Raw genomic sequence first — 18453 nt, forward strand, 5'->3', positions numbered from 1 at the left:
TTTTATTTTATTTTTTTAATTCAAAGTTAAGTATAATTCATTTACAATTATTTCAGCAATAACGAAATTTAGTTTATTGTTAAAATTAATGTTACTATGCAGCCCTGGATAGAGTACAGCACAGATAAGTTTTCCGTTTAGTCGCCTTTTCAAACAGCTCAGCCACACAATTCGTTGCGTCCACGTCCACGGCTAGAAATCAACTGCCTGCCAGTTTTTCTCACTCTCTCTCGTACTCCTCGTTCCCACATACATACATACATACATACATACATACATACATACAACCCGACCTAATAAAAGTGTGTTAAAAAAAGATTCAAAGATTCATTCACCTTACTTTTTGCCCACAGGTAAAAACAGAAAATATTAATCCTGGCAATCCTAATAAGGATAATGGAAAACTTTTATCAAATTATTGCATTGTCATCGGTTCTTGATAGGTGTGCAAAATTTCAAGTCGATCAGATGTTTAGAAGCCAGTGAAAATTAAGCTCAAAGATTCCGTTACATACATACATACATATGGTTTTGTTGTTTTGGTTTTTTATTTTATGTTTTTAATTCAAAGTTAAGTATAATTCATTTACAAATATTTCAGCAATAACGAAATTTAGTTTATTGTTAAAATTAATGTTACTATGCAGCCCTGGATAGAGTACAGCACAGATAAGTTTTCCGTTTAGTCGCCTTTTCAAACAGCTCAGCCACACAATTCGTTGCGTCCACGTCCACGGCTAGAAATCAACTGCCTGCCAGTTTTTCTCACTCTCTCTCGTACTCCTCGTTCCCACACTCGGCCATTCTGTACTACTCATCTGCCTCAGATGAGCTACCGTCTTCTGTTTCCCCATTCTCACTAAAGTCAGATAGTTCGCCTTCTTGCACCCATGCTCTTCATCTTATCCGCACTTGTTGTTGTTGATACGGGTCCCTCTCCATCTCCCATCTTTTCAACTTTATAACGATCAAACCCCTTCGATGCTACTACTCTGTACGGACCCACAAACTTCGGTTTGATTTTAAGGCCGACTCCGAACTGCGTGCGTTCGATTGCCACAAGATCATTTATTTTGTAAACCGTTGCCGCCTTACGTTTTCGATTGAATTGCTTTCGGTTTTCTTCTTGAATTTTACATATGGCCTTCTTTGCGTTCTCACGTGCTTCTTCTCTACCTTTGTTGAACCCATCAATCCAATCCTCCTCTACCAATTGCATAATTTTCTCTTCGTTTTTAGTTCTCATCTTAACTCCCACCAACAGTTCGAACGGCGTTGATTGAATAGCTCGGTGAAACGTGTTATTTAATACCCTTTGTAGAACAGGCACTTGTTGAAACCATTTATCTAATTTGTCTACGCAGAGCTTCGTTAGTACAGATATGATTGTTGAGTTCAGCCTCTCCACCTGACCGTTACCTCTGGGAACTCCTGCAGTAATGTGCACAAGCTTTACACCGTGATCCTCGCAGTAACATCTAAATACGTTTGAAATAAAAGCGCCGCCACGATCTGCGATTACTCGGTTGGGGTAACCAAACGTATCTGCCACTATTTCAAACTTTTTGACAACTTCCTCGACGTTGAGTGTTTTGGTTGGAAAAAGCCAACAAAATTTTGTAAAACTGTCTATCATTGCGAAAATATATCGATACCCCTCCGCTGTTGTAGATAAAGGACCTAAATGGTCAATGTGGAAAATTTCTAGTGGTTGTTCCCCTTTCGGTATGGGATTGAGAAAATACTCTTTTTTTCCATGTTTTCTCCCTGCTAAGATGCATTTCACACAAGAAGCGATGCACGAATCGATTTTTTTGGCTACGTTAGGTATAAAATACTCACGCTCAATTTTTTCTTTGGTCTTTTGGTGGTGAAAGTGGCCATCTTCATGCGCTGTCCTAACAATGGTATTTTTCAACTGCTCTGCAACGACATATAAGAAAGAATTATTTACATTTTTATACAAAATTCCATGTTGGACTACATAGTCTTTATATGGTCCATGTTTCAATGCTTCAATTATAGCACATATCTTTTCGTCTTTTAATTGCGCTTGACGTAACCGAATTGATATGCTGTCTGTTTGCGCGCAAAGGGCTACTGGATTTCGGCTGAGAGCGTCAGCATGTCTCATTCTGGTACCGGAGCGATGTTCAACCTCGTATTGATAATCTTCCAGTAAAAGGGCCCAACGTGCAATGCAAGTAACCAAGTCCTTTTTCTTTAAGGTAAGAGCAAAAGCTTTACAGTCAGTTACCAATTTGAAAAAGTGTCCTAGTAGATAAGTGCGAAATTTTTTAACCGCTTGAACCACTGCTAACATCTCTAATTCGTAGCTTGAATACTTCGCTTCAACGTCGCTTGTTTTTCTGCTCATAAAATATACCGGATGTAACTCCTCGTCCTCGCAGCTCTTCTGCATCAACACTGCACCGTATCCGTGCTGACTTGCATCTGTGTGTAGTTCGGTGTACTGACCGTATTCAAAAATCTTCAAAATTGGAGGATTTACTAATTTCATTTTAAGCTCATTTCATTTTCCCCAAAATTAAATTTTATCCCGTTTCTTAAAAGTTGGCTTAATGGTCTCGCTATAACTGCGTAATCTGGGATAAATTTACGAAAATACACCGTAAGTCCCAGAAAACTCTGCACCTGCTTTGTAGTTCGCGGCTGTGGAAAATTCATAACGGCCTTGATTTTGTATGGTGGAGGAGAAATCTCACCTGCCTTCACAAGGTGACCCAAATACTCGACTTCAGCCTTTAAAAACTGACACTTTGACCATTTAATCGACATACCATTTTCCTCGGCGCATTTTAAAACCATCTTCAACCGCTGCAAACCTTCATCTCTTGTTTTAGCGGGTATAATTAAATCGTCGATGTAAACGATAACGATATTTTCATTTATTAATTTCCTGAAAACGTAGTTTATGTAACGTTGGAATACGCTGGGTGAATTACATAACCCAAAGGGCACGCGCTGAAATTCGTATTGCCCCTTTTGCGTAACGAAGGCAGTGTACTTTCTACTCGCTGGTTCTATCTCCACGTGAAAAAATCCATTCTCCAGATCGATCGTACTGAATACAAATGCTCCCTGCAGCTTGTCTAATTGGTCTTCAATAATGGGAAACGGATAGTGGTCACGCCTGATTCTTTTATTTAGCTCGCGGAAATCTATACATAAACGATGCGAGCCGTACTTCTTTTTTACGAGAACCACTGGACTAGCGTAATCAGATGAACTTTCCGTTATGATTTCTTTCTGCAGCCATTCTCGTACTTGCTCATCAATGATATTTTGCTCGTAGGGTGGAAATCTCCGTGGTCTTTGGAAAATCGATACCTCGTCTAATGGGATGATTTTCATTTGAACAGGTAATTGCTTAGGTACTTCTGGTGAGTATTCTTTAACCATATTGCGAATCTCGTCTACCGCAGATTTGACGCATGCAATAGAAAAATCAAGTTCGCTATCCACCGCTTCAAGTTCAATATCAGCTAATAGACATGATCTTATTTCATCAGGAGTGCATTCTTTAGATTTACCAACCTTTTTCACCATCGTCAACTTACCGGCCTCTATTTTTACAACCGCCTGTCGAATTATGTTTGCACCCAATAAAAGATTATATTTCATACACCTATCATTCACGATGTGAGTTTCAACGTCAGTGTAGATCTCGCCATTTGTTTCCATGTTGAGTTTGCAGACACCTTTAGTGTGCACCTTAGAGCCCAAACCAGCCACGGATATTGATTTAGTTCTGTCAAAAGACATCGGTTTGATTATTTTCATCACCGACTCTTTGATCACGCAAATGTCGCTTCCAGTGTCCAGCAAACTGTCGATGATGACCCTGTTGACCTTCACTGGTACACACATATTGTTGACCGAAACGACATTCACCAGAGATGACCTTGTTGCTTTTGGACAGTCGTTACGCTTACGACCGAAGTCATTACATCCGAAGCACTTTGGAGCTTTCTCTTTTTGAGGACACATATGAAACTCATGTTCTCTCGAACCGCAATTAAAACAGTAACGTGATTTAATTCTTCATTGCATTGTTTTGATTTTGTCCGCATAAGCAACCTGCGTTTTCTCTTTTGGTTGACTCTCACTCTTTTTTATTTTCTCATATATTATTAGTTTTTCTTTGAATTCCTGTATAGAATTTGAACCGTACAAAATCGCTTTACCGTTTGCCGAATCGTTTATACCCTGTATGACATAACTTATAATAGAAGGAACGTCCACTTCTGCTTGTGATGCTATGTCAATCATTTTGTACAAATATTCACGGCAGCTTTCGTCGTAACTCTTTCTTGTTGTTGCCATTTTGCTATGTACGTCAGCTGCGCTAATTCTGGGCTTAAACTCCGCATATAGCGAAGCTTTTAACTGAGAATATGAGCGAGGTTTGGCTTCACATTCGATGTACAGTTTTGCCGTACCACTAAGCGATCTTTTACAAAATACGTAACGCTGTAAATCTGTCCAACGGAAAGTTTCGGCATAGCTCTCAAAATCTTGCAGCCATACCTGCACGCTCATAGTTTCGTCACCGGTGAATTTTTTAATTATTCCCTCGATATCATTAAAATTAATTTTTGCGGTATTTGTACTGCCTCCTGCTCCCTCTTCCAGACGCGTAGAATTCGGCATAGTTACTTCGAAGACAGCTTCGCGGTTGCTGCTTTGCAACTGTCTTCTTCTGCGACCGTTCATTTACGTTAGTTTCGCACTAACAAAAACTGGAATATATCCCGGTTGAGCCCCCACGATATGGTTTTGTTGTTTTGGGTTTTTATTTTATTTTTTTAATTCAAAGTTAAGTATAATTCATTTACAATTATTTCAGCAATAACGAAATTTAGTTTATTGTTAAAATTAATGTTACTATGCAGCCCTGGATAGAGTACAGCACAGATAAGTTTTCCGTTTAGTCGCCTTTTCAAACAGCCCAGCCACACAATTCGTTGCGTCCACGTCCACGGCTAGAAATCAACTGCCTGCCAGTTTTTCTCACTCTCTCTCGTACTCCTCGTTCCCACATACATACATACATACATACATACAACCCGACCTAATAAAAGTGTGTTAAAAAAAGATTCAAAGATTCATTCACCTTACTTTTTGCCCACAGGTAAAAACAGAAAATATTAATCCTGGCAATCCTAATAAGGATAATGGAAAACTTTTATCAAATTATTGCATTGTCATCGGTTCTTGATAGGTGTGCAAAATTTCAAGTCGATCAGATGTTTAGAAGCCAGTGAAAATTAAGCTCAAAGATTCCGTTACATACATACATACAACCCGACCTAATAAAAGTGTGTTAAAAAATAAGAAAAGAACAAATGTGAATGAAAAGAACAGAAATAATAACTATCGGTGTAACGGCGGAAAACACGCAGAAAATTTTGTTGTTACAAGTGTGGCAAAAGCGGACATTATGCAAAAGAGTGTCGTTCAAAAAATCAAAACAATCAAAGAGCCAAAAAAGTCGAAGAGACAAATTCCTCCGTAAGAGCAACAGAAACTGTTTTTTTGTGTCCAAATGGAAATTACAGCTGGTGTTTGGGTGTACTTCCCATATGAGTGCTGACAAAAACAATTTTGTTGAGATGGTAGAACTAAATCAAGTGTTAAATTTAGCTAACAAAAACTATACAAATATTATCTACTGGTGCTGGTGACGTACAAGTAAAAGTAAACGAAAAAGGTTGCGAAAGGAATATAACCTTAAAAGACGTACTCTCTGTATCTTTGCGCACTAATTTGCTATCGGTATCGAAAATGACAAATAAGGGGTATGAAGTACATTTTCGCAAAAACAATGCAATTGTTATTGATGAAAACGAAAACGTGTTGTTCACTGCAGAACGAAGTCTCAATTTATATTTTATGAAAAATCTTAAAAGTAGTGTATTTATATCTCAAACCAAAAGTGAAATAGATCTATGGCACTGTCGAATGGGCCATCTGAATGAACGTGACTTAAAGGAAATGGCGAAAAACGGTGATGTGCATGGACTGAAAATAAATACGAAAGATAAGTTATTGGCTTGTGAAGTATGTACGAGTGAAAAGCAAATACGTACGACTTTTCCGAAAAGTACCGGCAATCATACTGAAGAATTACTTGAAATAGTGCACAGTGACGTGTGTGGACCAATGCGGTGTACTTCGAATGGTGGTAAAAACTATTTTGTAACATTTATTGACGATAAATCGCGCTGGTGTGAAATTTACTTTAATAAACAAAAATCCGATGTGCTAGAAGCTTTTAAAAATTTCAAAAATGCGGCAGAGACATTTACAGGCAAAAAAGTAAAGGCGTTACAATCCGATAACGGGCGCGAATATTGCAATCGAGAGTTCGACTTATATTTACAAAAGCACGGGATAAAACGACGTTTAACGACACCGCACACTCCACAGCAAAACGGAGTAGCTGAACGCAAGAATAGAACACTTGTAGAGATGACTAGGTGCCTAATGAAGCAAGCTGGTGTTCCTTCTTCGTTCTGGGCAGAAGCAATAAATACTTCGTGTTACATCAGAAATCGGTGTGTTACAAAATCTACGGGAGAGGTTCCTCATAAAATGTGGACTGGTAAAACCCCAACCGTGGCTCACTTCAAAGTGTTTGGTTCAAAAGCTTATGTGTTAAATAAACAAAAGTTAAAAGGTAAATTCGAGTCTCGATCTGAACAATACACATTGTGGGTTATTCATCAGAATCTAAAGCTTACCGTTTGTGGTCAAAAGACAAAAGAAACATAATAATTAGTCGTGATGTGAAATTTATAGACGAACCCGGATTTAAAAACGAATATGAAGAAATATTTGAATTAGAAAGTGACACTATCGAGATTGAAGCTAATCTGAATAAAATATCGGTACCACCACAAAACAGAGACGCGGTAAAAGTCGTCCGAAAAATATAAAGACAGGTTTGCGGGAAAGACCGAAAAAGGTTTACCAACAATCTAAAGACATATCTGTAGAAAATAATTTTGACATTGACCATGAAGACGATAAAGTAGAAATTCACGAATCGACGGGGGTTAGCATAGATGAAACTTCTTCAAGTTGGTCCGAAGCGAATATTAGCGGTGATGCAGTAGAATGAGAAAAGGCTATTGAGAATGAATATTTGGCATTAATTTCAAACGGGACTTGGGACATCGTCGAGAAACCCAACCAACGCAAAGTAGTCGGAAGCCGTTTGGTACTTCGAACGAAGGAAAATGGTAAGAAGAAAGCGTGACTCGTAGCCAAGGGTTACGCTCAAAGTCAAGGAGAAGATTTTCACAACACCTACTCACCGGTCGCGCGCTATACGGCAATACGTTTACTTCCAGCGCTAGCAGCTGAAATGGATTTGAAAATTCACCAAATGGACGTGGTCACTGCATATCTCAATGGAGAGCTTGAGGAAGCTGTGTATATGGAAGTTACCGAAATGCTAGCTGAAGTTTTAAACAAGGTAAAATCAGGTAAACCAGTGGGTTCTCAGGGTGTGCCAAAGCATAGTAAAAACGTCGAAAAGACTAATGACAAATGGTTATCAGCGTTGCAGAAGCAGAACCCTGTATGTTTATTGAAGAAAGCTTTATATGGACTGCGACAGTCCGGCTTAATGTGGTATAATCATTTAACAGCTAAATTAAAGCAGCTGGGTTTGGAGGCTTCGACGCAAGATCATGTCGTTTTACTAAACAAAAAGGTAAACAAATATTAATTATTACTATATATGTTGATGACTTGTTATTAGCGTCAAACGACAATATGTGGCTCACAAGTATAAAAAAGGCATTAAGCGAATCTTTGGTAAAATGTTGTCTAGGCATTGAATTCCACCAAAAAATGGAATCACACTAAGTACTTTTGACGCAACAAGCTTATATTCGAACAATAGGTATTACAACGCTTCAATATGTCCAAATTTTAACCCACAAAGATGCCTGAAAAATCTCAAGCTTTTTTGAGATGAGAAATTAATTAACGTGGGAAATGCGCGAATTGCCTGTTAAATAAAATGCGAGCGCGTTCGGTGCTAACTTCACAAGTGATTTATTTATTTCTGAATTCGAGTTTTTATAGTGTCTTAGCCTAACGGATTAAGTTCAAATTTATGTAATTGGAGTAAATATGTATTGCATATATAGTGCTATTTTTAAATTCATATACGAAAATTGAACAGTGTTTTTAGAAAACAGTAAGCTTAATATTGAAACGTTACGAGAAGTTATGGAATTTAACAAATTATGATAATAATGATTAAAATTAAATTAAATATATAAAATTAAATTAATAATTAAAATTCTAAGCCATTTGGCGTAACACCGGCCACCTTGAAAGGCTCATGGTCCTTCAACGTCTGATGGCAGTACGGCGAGCTTGTGAACGGGGCGTTTAATTACGCCCGTTTTGGTTGCCACGTCTGCTACGCGGACTTTGCCGTCTTGCCCTGTTACGATTGCGGCGACGCGGCCGAGCACCCATTGCTGCGGTGGTGTGTTGTCTTCCTGAACCAGGACGAGGTCGTTCAGCTCGAGGTTGCGCTTCGGATGCAATCACTTGTTCCTCTGTTGAAGACCCAACAGGTAGTTCTTGGACCACAGTCGCCAAAACTGTTGCTTGAGACAACAGACAAGTTGCCATCTGTTGCAGCAACGCATTGGGTCCATCGATACTTGGGCTGGTGGCAGCGCTCGAAGGGGGCACCCAACTAGTAGGTGCGCTGGTGTTAGGGCCTCTCCATCGTTCGGGTCCTGACTCAGTGGTACCAGGGGTCGCGAGTTGAGTACGGCCTCGACCTCGACGAGCAGCGTCTGTAGTTCTTCGGCGGTGAGCAGCGCGTTGCCGATTGCGCGCACGAGAAGGTGTTTGGCGGACTTCACTGCCGCCTCCCATAACCCGCCGAAGTGCGGTGCTCTGGGTGGTATAAAGGCGAAGGTGAATCCTTCGTCCGTTGCGTATTTCTGTACTTCCGGTTGTTGGGCCTCGAAAGCATCCCTCAGCTCGCGAAGCTTGCGATCGGCGCCGACGAAGTTGGTGGCGTTGTCGCTGTATATTTTCCGCGGCATTCCTCAGCGTCCAATGAACCTTTTTAGGGCGAAAATAAAACAATTAGAAGACAAGTCTGTTACTAGTTCTAAATGTACTGCCTTTGAAGTGAAACAAACGAACACTGCGATATATGTTTTTACTGGGGGTCTACCACGTATTTTCAATGTAGTATATACGGGACCACAAAAATCTACTCCACATATTAGAAAGGGTCGTAGTGCACGAAGCCTATCGGCAGGCAAATTTCCCATTATTTGGGTTTGCAGCTTCGGCTTATAATGAAAGCAGTGTGTGCAGTTTCGAACGGTACGACTACAAGCTTCTCGAGCATTGACCAGCCAAATGCGGTCTCGGAGAAGCGCTACCAATGCCTTTGCTCCAGCATGGTGATTTCGAAAATGTAGGTACCGTAAGTATGTGGTAACGAAGTGCGAGTTCTTGCTTAAGAGCAGTGGGAACTTGGCATCATATGGGAGAGGCGCATTTAATAGGCGGCCTCCTACTCGGAGTAAATTAAACGACAGCGACAATTCCGAGTAGTTGTGCAAAAATGGATTAAGTTTTTGCAAACTTGAGGGTAGGGTGGTACCTTTGGTGAGTTTCATAATTTCTTCACCATATTCAACATGTTGAACCACCTGAATGACTTTGAGGAAACTTAATTTAATATCCTCAGCCGTCAGCATTTGTGTGAATGTCGCAGATGGGTTTCTAATGCGTTTTATCCATCTTAATATGTAAGCGACAATACGAAGCAGTTTTTGATGAGAAGATACTCTTTTGGTGAGTTCCATAATTGGATGCGATTAATTTGCTTGAACAATTAAAACTGTTGCGTTCCGTTTCTTCTCTAATGCTTCGTCTCCTGGAGAGAGCTGGAAGTGGGTGTTTGTTGGCCATAACGCAGGGTCTTCTAGGAGGAACTGTGGACCGCTAAACCAGATAGAATTATTCAATTCGTCCACGTTACAACCCCGAGACACTTGATCCGCGGGATCTTGCTTAGTTGGCACATGTCGCCAAGTAGCTTTATCCGTCAACTCTTGGATTTCGGACACTCTGTTTGCAACAAAGGTCTGTAGTACAGATGGATGCGTTTTGATCCAATGCAAAACAATTTCGGAGTCTGTCCAGAAGTTTATATTTTCAATTGGCCGACTCAACATTGGCGCTATTCGTGACCATAATTTGGCCAGCAAGTGGGCTGCCGAGAGCTCTAGACGCGGAAGAGATTTAGTCTTCAGCGGAGCCACTCTAGACTTTGCAGTAAGCAGCGTACATTTCGTTCCACCAGCCGAATGGCTACGTATGTATACACAGCAGCCATACGCTCGTATTGAGGCGTCGGCAAAGCCATGAATTTGGCAGCTTGCACTCGACTCGGTGTGTACAAACCGAGGAATGCTTATTGATGGTAGCCGCAGTAGATTGGCTTTGAAATTTTCCCAGCTGGTGTCGAGGTGCAATGGAATCGACTCATCCCAATCTAGTTTTTGCAGCCAAAGCTCTTGCAATAAGATTTTAGCTTTGGTAACTAGTGGGGCAAGTAAGCCAAGAGGATCGAAAAGACGAGCCGAAACTGATAATATGTTTCGCTTAGTGGCTCGTAAACTGGTAAAGTTGTCATTTAAGACAAACCGAAACAAATCTTCCTTCGGCAACCAATGGATTCCAAGTGTTTTTGTGGAGTCTGTGTGATTGAAGTTTAAGGCCTTCTCAGAACTCTCACAATCGAAAAATGATGGGTGATTTGAAAACCACTTAGATAAATTGAACCCTGCCGAGTTTAATATTTTAACTACCTCACTTCTAATAAGATCTAGAGATTCGAAATTATCGGATCCTGTAAGCAGGTCGTCTACATAAAAATCTCCTTTTATTGCCTTTGAGCCGAGTGGATACATATGTGTATTGGCATCGCTGAGCATTTGTAAACACCGTGTAGCGAGAAATGGAGCAGGCGCAGTGCCGTATGTTACGGTGTTAAGTCGAAAGATTTGAAGTGGCTCAGATGGATGCCGTCTCCACACTACAAGCTGAAAGTTTTTGTCTTCTTCGTGCATGAGAATTTGGCGGTACATTTTAGTAATGTCCGCCGTAAATGCATATTTATGCAAATGAAAACGAAGAAGTGTTGAATACAGCTCTTCTTGAATGGTCGGCCCTACCATCAAGATTTCATTCAACGCAATTTGAGAAGAGGTACGACTTGATGCGTCGAAAACAACACGTAATTTAGTCGTCGTACTTTCAGGCCGAAGAACGCATTGATGCGGAATGAAGTAGTGTGGCTCACTCGGGATCTTATTATTTGTTGGGCTCATGTGACCCAATTCGATGTATTCATTCATGAAGTCCAGATACATTTGACGAAGTTCTGGATCTTTCAAGGTCTTTCTCTTCAGGGCCTGAAACCGCCGAGACGCGGTTTCATAGGAATTACCGAGTAACTTACGGTCATCTTTGAAAGGCAGTCTTACCTGAAGCCTTCCTGAAGGCAAAACTTTAGTAGTTTTTACGAAAAATTTTTCACACTCTATTTGTTCAGGTGTGAATTTTGTCGAACTAGCCCCTGAAGGTATTTCTTCCATCGCCCAGAACCTTTGGACAATGGAATCTATATTTGCTAGATCTTGTTCAGTATGGCATAATGTGCTACTGACTGTGGGAGGAGGACGTTGGTTGGAGGCGTATTTGCCAGACACAACCCAGCCTAAAAGTGCCTTTTGCAATGTTGGGTGATTGGGGCTGGCCTTGATCTGGCCTACAGCTAAAAGCTCGAAAAATGTTTCAGCACCTAACAAAAGATCTACCTTTTGAGCCTTATAAAATTCTGGGTCCGCTAAGCTAATGTTTTTAGGAATTTTCCAGCCATTAATATTTACGTTACGATCTGGATGGCTGGCTGAAATGGATCGCATTATCCAAAACTGTGCCGAAAACTCATAATTATTGACCCGCGATTTTACAAACGTATTTAATTTCGTCCTTACTTTTTTGGTTGCATTTCCGATGCCGATAATATTTAAGGTCGTACTTTCGCGACGAATTCGTAATTTCTGCGCCAAATCCTCTGTCATGAAATTCACCTGAGATCCAGAATCCAGCAAGGCTCGTGCAGGAAGGTACTCTCCGGAGCTACCTTTTACGTTGACTACGGCTGTAGCCAACATAACCCGATCTGGTGTACTCGTCGTGTGCATGGCATGCGAGGTCGAAAGTTGTGGTGCAGTTGCAAAGGATACAGGGTACTGGTGCAGCAACGTGTGATGCGAACGGTTGCAAACACGACACCGATCCGCTTTGCACTTTGAAACTGAGTGCCCCTTTCGCAAACAATTTATGCATAAGGGGACTGATTTAGCAAACTCAAATCGCTGCTGAGCAGAGAGAGTTTTAAAAGTAGGACACGCGGGTATACTATGATCATTTGATTTACAGTGCGGACACACCGGCTGTTTTATATTTGAAGTCACTAAGGCAGCTTTCGTCCTTCCCGCATGAGGGTGGGGTTTCTGAATGCTGTGACTGCTTGACGGCTTGAGCCTCGACGTTGAGGCTTCATCGGCAGATAAATGTTGGTAGCGTTTATTTAATGCTGCCTCACACTCACGCCATAATGGCAGCTTATCATAATCCAACTGTTCCTCCCACTTTGACCGAGTAACGGTGTCAACTTTTGACATTACCAGATGAATTATGATAGCGTTTGTGATGTTTTTCTCGTTACCTAACGACAGCAACGAGTCGTAAACAGCCGACACTGTATCAATCATTGTGCGCAATGAAAGCGCAGATGGCTTTGGGATAGTTGGCAGTTCAAAAAGTTTGAAAATTGTGTCGAAAAATATTAAGCATTTATTGTCATAAACTTTTCTGAGACTAGCCAACGCCTTCGATTAATTTTCGTCCGACATTTGGAAGGCCTTTACCGTTCCCAAAGCTTCACCAGACAGACAGTTAACCAAGTGATTAAATTTTTCAATGTCTGGGATTGTAGGATCGTTGTGCACCAAACTCTCGAACAGACTCATAAAATTTTTAAATTCTGAATATTCCCCTTTAAATTTCGGTAGCGACATTTTCGGTAGTCGCGAGCTGTGAGGTGCAACAAAGGATGTTTCGGCTATTGACGATTTATTTCTCGCCAGAATAGATTTTATAACGGACTTAGTTTCCACTATTAGGTCCTCTAACTCCCCACGGGCTATGTCTTCCTCGTCGATTTCTTCAATTTTCGACTGACACTTCATAAGCTTATCGCTATGAGAGTTCAAAATGTCCAGTCGACACTCCAATTCAATTGGATCTAACGACATTGTTTTATCGAGGAGACCCGTTTTTATGCGCACTATACTATTTTTCGCAACAGTTCGCTGGCGCTTTAGTGATTTCAATTCCATAATCTCCTTACTTGGAGAGAGACTTGGAACTGCTGTCTTTGGCTTGCTCATTTTGAGTTAAATTATTTAAACTCCCGAAAAATTTGCTCAATGTCCACAGAAACGAAAAAATATCTGTGAGAGTTTGTGGCTGAAAAAACGAAAACGAAAAGATGGCTGAATAGCCTGCACAAATCTCAATCAGAAAAACGAAAAATAGCTGTTGGACAAGGCTGTGGTCAGGCCACGAAAGGATGAGCAAGCACAGTAGCACAACACTACGAAAATTGTTCAACAAATTTGCGAAAAATCGATTTTTGTTTAAATTATTTCCTTGTAAATAATCCGTATTTACGAAAAATTTATTTATATTAACTTTATAATAATTTTAATTTAATTGAACTTATTGTTCGAAAAAAAGGTCTTCAATTTCTTTAATTTTGTTTTTTAAATTTATTGACGATTTCGCATTTAAGGTCACACCCTTTATTATCAAATCCCAACGTACCCTTGTTTCACTTTCGCGGAGTTTTATATACGTATATTTGTATAGATAATTGTATATATGGTACATGTACACATATGGGAGTGTGTGCAGATATGTATGTATATATATGCAAGAAAGTGAAAGGGTGATGCAAAAAATTGAGAGTGTTTATCAACAACAACCACAACTTTCAATTTATTGCACTTGTTACCTGTATAGGCTTATTGCAAGCCTTGACTTTCCTTTTGCAAAGGATGCAGGTGCAGGTCATTCCTGGCGGCGACAGAACCAGCGGTAGGGATTGCAGCGACAGCGGGCGATGACGGCAGCAGCAGTGACCAGAGTAGCAGCGACGGTTACAGTGATGAGAGCAGCGGCGAGTATGGCAGCAACGCGAGAACTGTGACAGCGGACAGTGATATATACACGAGGGCGACGAACTGCAAATGAGCAGCGGTGAATTGCACTGTTTTTTTTTTTTTTAAATTGCCTTATTTTTGGCCGAGAACATTTACATATCACTGTGACCGTTTATATAAGTACCGCACTGTTTCAGCTTTGCACTGTGTATTGTAGTTTATTCTTTTTTATTTCTTATATTTTTTTTTTTTAACTTTTTTGGTTATTAATATTTTATTTTATTTATATGTTAAACAATTTTTTTTTTAAATAATTTTAACGTTTTTTTGTTTTTTTTTTTTGTTTGATAGATGTATTAGTTTTTTTTTTTTTTTGGTTTTTGGGGGCTCACTGTCACTGTGCACCTTTTTGTATATGCATATACATATGTATGTACATATATTAGTTTTGCTGTCTGTTTTGTTATTTTTTTTTTAATTTTTTGTTTGCGAGACGACTTTTGTTTTGCTTGTGAACGGACCGCGCAGGCAATATTCGTTTAGTTATTTATTCGGCTGGTTATTTTAAATATTAGTTATTAAAAATTTGCGTGCGCAAATTGCCAACTTTTGGTCTTTTATCACTATCACTTTTTACCACTTTCGCACTACTGTCCCTGCTCGGGCGCCATGAAAAATCTCAAGCTTTTTTGAGATGAGAAATTAATTAACGTGGGAAATGAGCGAATTGCCTGTTAAATAAAATGCGAGCGCGTTCGGTGGTAACTTCACAAGTGATTTATTTATTTCTGAATTCGAGTTTTTATAGTGTCTTAGCCTAACGGATTAAGTTCAAATTTATGTAATTGGAGTAAATATGTATTGCTCTGTTACGTTTATGTAATATAGGTGTTTATACATATATAGTGCTATTTTTAAATTCATATACGAAGATTGAACAGTATTTTTAGAAAACAGTAAGCTTAATATTGAAACGTTACGAGAAATTATGGAATTTAACAAATTATGATAATAATGATTAAAATTAAATTAAATATATAAAATTAAATTAATAATTAAAATTCTAAGCCATTTGGCGTAACAATGCCCTTGGAGATAAATTTTAAATTTGAAAACCCAACCAAAGTCGATGAAGAAGCTATGGCAAAGTATCCCGATCAAAGGTTAATAGGCGCCCTCATAGCAGTTACAAAAAGGCCAGACATAGCTTTTGCAGTAAATTATATGAGCCAATTTAATAAAAACTACAACGTGCAGTACTGGGCAGCTGCAAAGCGAATTCTACGATATTTAAAAGTACCAGAGACAATGGTCTTCTTTACGCAAAGAACAATAAAACACTTTACGGCGTGGTCGATGCAGACTGGGGTGCGAATTTGATAGATAGGCGTTCATATAGGGGATACGCGTTCGTATTGGCGGGCGCATCAGTGAGCTGGAAGGCGCGTAAATAACGTACCCTTGCTCTTTCCAGCACCGAAGCTGAATACATGGCTATACCAGAAGCGACGAAAGAAGCTATGTATCTTCTAGGCATTTTAAAAGACTTAGGTATATCATATGAAAAGGTAACACTGTTCAACGATAGCCAAAGCGCGCAAAAACTCATTCAGGGCTTGGGCTACAGCTCTCGTACGAAACATATCGACGTGCGTCATCATTTCGTCGAAGAATGTTATCACAGCGGAAAGATCGCGCTTACGTACATGCCGACTGAAGACATGCCAGCAGACAGCGTTTAAGCAGCGTTAAACATTGTAAATGTTCCACAGCACTAGGAATGACGAATAGTCTTACTACTTCGAGGGGAGGTGTTGGCGCAACGAAGTAGTTTTCACTACCAACGTAGTCTTTAGTATTATATATATATTTTTGCATACAAACACTTTTTGATACATCCTTGAATTGTTCTACGTTTCACATTCCACTTATTATATTAGATTCCATTTTTTGAACTCATTGTCAGTTACTTGTAAGCATTCAAAGAATAAACTACAAAAACTCAAACTCTGCTTTAAAATCTTCCGGTCTGTGGTATGAGTATACAGTGATCGATTTATCATTTCCTGTAGTAAACTTTGAGTTGTCAATATGATTGGCGAGTGGTTAAAAGAAAGTTCAAGGCAAGGTATAATTGTCAGCATTTTTAGTCTGTCGGATTTCATTACAAAAACGTCTAGCAAATGGGATATTTGTTTACTGTCTGAGGGTCAGAACCTAGTTCTTTTCTAGATACTTTTGAATAGACAGCCTTCTGCTCTTACACATATGCTGTTAGTAGTATGTATATTCCGGAATACAAGACAATATCAAAAATGTTAAAATTTTAACATTTTTATCATTTTAACTCAAAAATTTAACATTTTTACCATTTAACTCATTTTTTTAACTTACAGTTACTCAAAATTTTAACATTTTTTAACATTTAACTCATTTTTTTAGCTTATATTATCTCAAAAAAAAAGTTAAAAATTTTGAATTGGGTCGATTTAGTCCACCCCTAAATTATAGTTACTCGTAGTTAATATTTTTAAGATATTAAAGATATCTATTTTTGATGTACTAGTAATCAATATTTAGGTTGGTACAGTTAAAATTTTGAGTTGGGTCGATTATTATTGATTGATAATTTTAAATATTTATTACAAAATATTTAAAGTAATCTATTCAAACAAAAATAAAAAAAAAAGTTAAAAATTTTGAGTTGGGTCGATTATTATTGATTGATAATTTTAAATATTTATTACAAAATATTTAAAGTAATCTATTCAAACAAAAATAAAAAAAAAAGTTAAAAATTTTGAGTTGGGTCGATTATTATTGATTGATAATTTTAAATATTTATTACAAAATATTTAAAGTAATCTATTCAAACAAAAATAAAAAAAAAAGTTAAAAATTTTGAGTTGGGTCGATTATTATTGATTGATAATTTTAAATATTTATTACAAAATATTTAAAGTAATCTATTCAAACAAAAATAAAAAAAAAAGTTAAAAATTTTGAGTTGGGTCGATTATTATTGATTGATAATTTTAAATATTTATTACAAAATATTTAAAGTAATCTATTCAAACAAAAATAAAAAAAAAGTTAAAAATTTTGAGTTGGGTCGATTATTATTGATTGATAATTTTAAATATTTATTACAAAATATTTAAAGTAATCTATTCAAACAAAAATAAAAAAAAAAGTTAAAAATTTTGAGTTGGGTCGATTATTATTGATTGATAATTTTAAATATTTATTACAAAATATTTAAAGTAATCTATTCAAACAAAAATAAAAAAAAAAGTTAAAAATTTTGAGTTGGGTCGATTATTATTGATTGATAATTTTAAATATTTATTACAAAATATTTAAAGTAATCTATTCAAACAAAAATAAAAAAAAAAGTTAAAAATTTTGAGTTGGGTCGATTATTATTGATTGATAATTTTAAATATTTATTACAAAATATTTAAAGTAATCTATTCAAACAAAAATAAAAAAAAAAGTTAAAAATTTTGAGTTGGGTCGATTATTATTGATTGATAATTTTAAATATTTATTACAAAATATTTAAAGTAATCTATTCAAAAAAAAAAAAAAACAAAAAAGGATACATTTATTTTTTAAAGTACCTTTCAAAAAAAACGACGAACTCCTCAAAACAAGAGTCTTTGAGTCAGATTTGAACTTGCAACAAAATTATTGTTATAATTCCAACTGCTTAACCAACTCATCTAAACATCATATTCTAAAGTAATGCAATTACAGCTGAGTAGTATGCAAAGCAAGCAATGCTGATCTTATCAACATTGCTCACAATCTATAAATAGAATAAGCATAAGCACAAACCAAAAAAAAAATGAAATACTGTTGAATACGAGTCACAAACTGCAAGATAAGCATAATATTTGATAAGCTTTTATACATCAACACATGTTTCGACTCTGTCGAAACCGTTTGACTTTGTCAAACATGGTTACAAGTGCAGTATGTATTTAGCGTTAGAAGAGGGTGGACGCAAAATAATTGAAACTTCAAATTTGAACTCTTTGAAGTTCAAATTTATAAAATTTACCCAATATTGGTTCATAATTTAAATCTCTTATTAAATATGTTATTGGATTAGATGGATAAATTTTTCTAA

The 18453-nt window shown here is 37.7% G+C and overlaps 1 protein-coding gene across 1 annotated transcript; it reads right to left on the minus strand.

The window, feature by feature from the left end:
* Positions 1-12989: 12989 nt before the first annotated feature.
* LOC128870587 (uncharacterized) lies at positions 12990-13544 on the minus strand. The gene has a single exon (XM_054113239.1). It carries the CDS (start codon positions 13542-13544, stop codon positions 12990-12992), a length of 555 nt encoding a protein of 184 aa, XP_053969214.1.
* Positions 13545-18453: the final 4909 nt, after the last annotated feature.

This window comes from Anastrepha ludens, chromosome Y, assembly GCF_028408465.1.
Source record: "Anastrepha ludens isolate Willacy chromosome Y, idAnaLude1.1, whole genome shotgun sequence".
Lineage (NCBI taxonomy): Eukaryota > Metazoa > Arthropoda > Insecta > Diptera > Tephritidae > Anastrepha > Anastrepha ludens.

Bases quoted from the DNA above. Each gene is read 5' to 3' on its own strand.
- LOC128870587 (XM_054113239.1), bottom strand. From the start codon at position 13,544: ATGAGCAAGCCAAAGACAGCAGTTCCAAGTCTCTCTCCAAGTAAGGAG.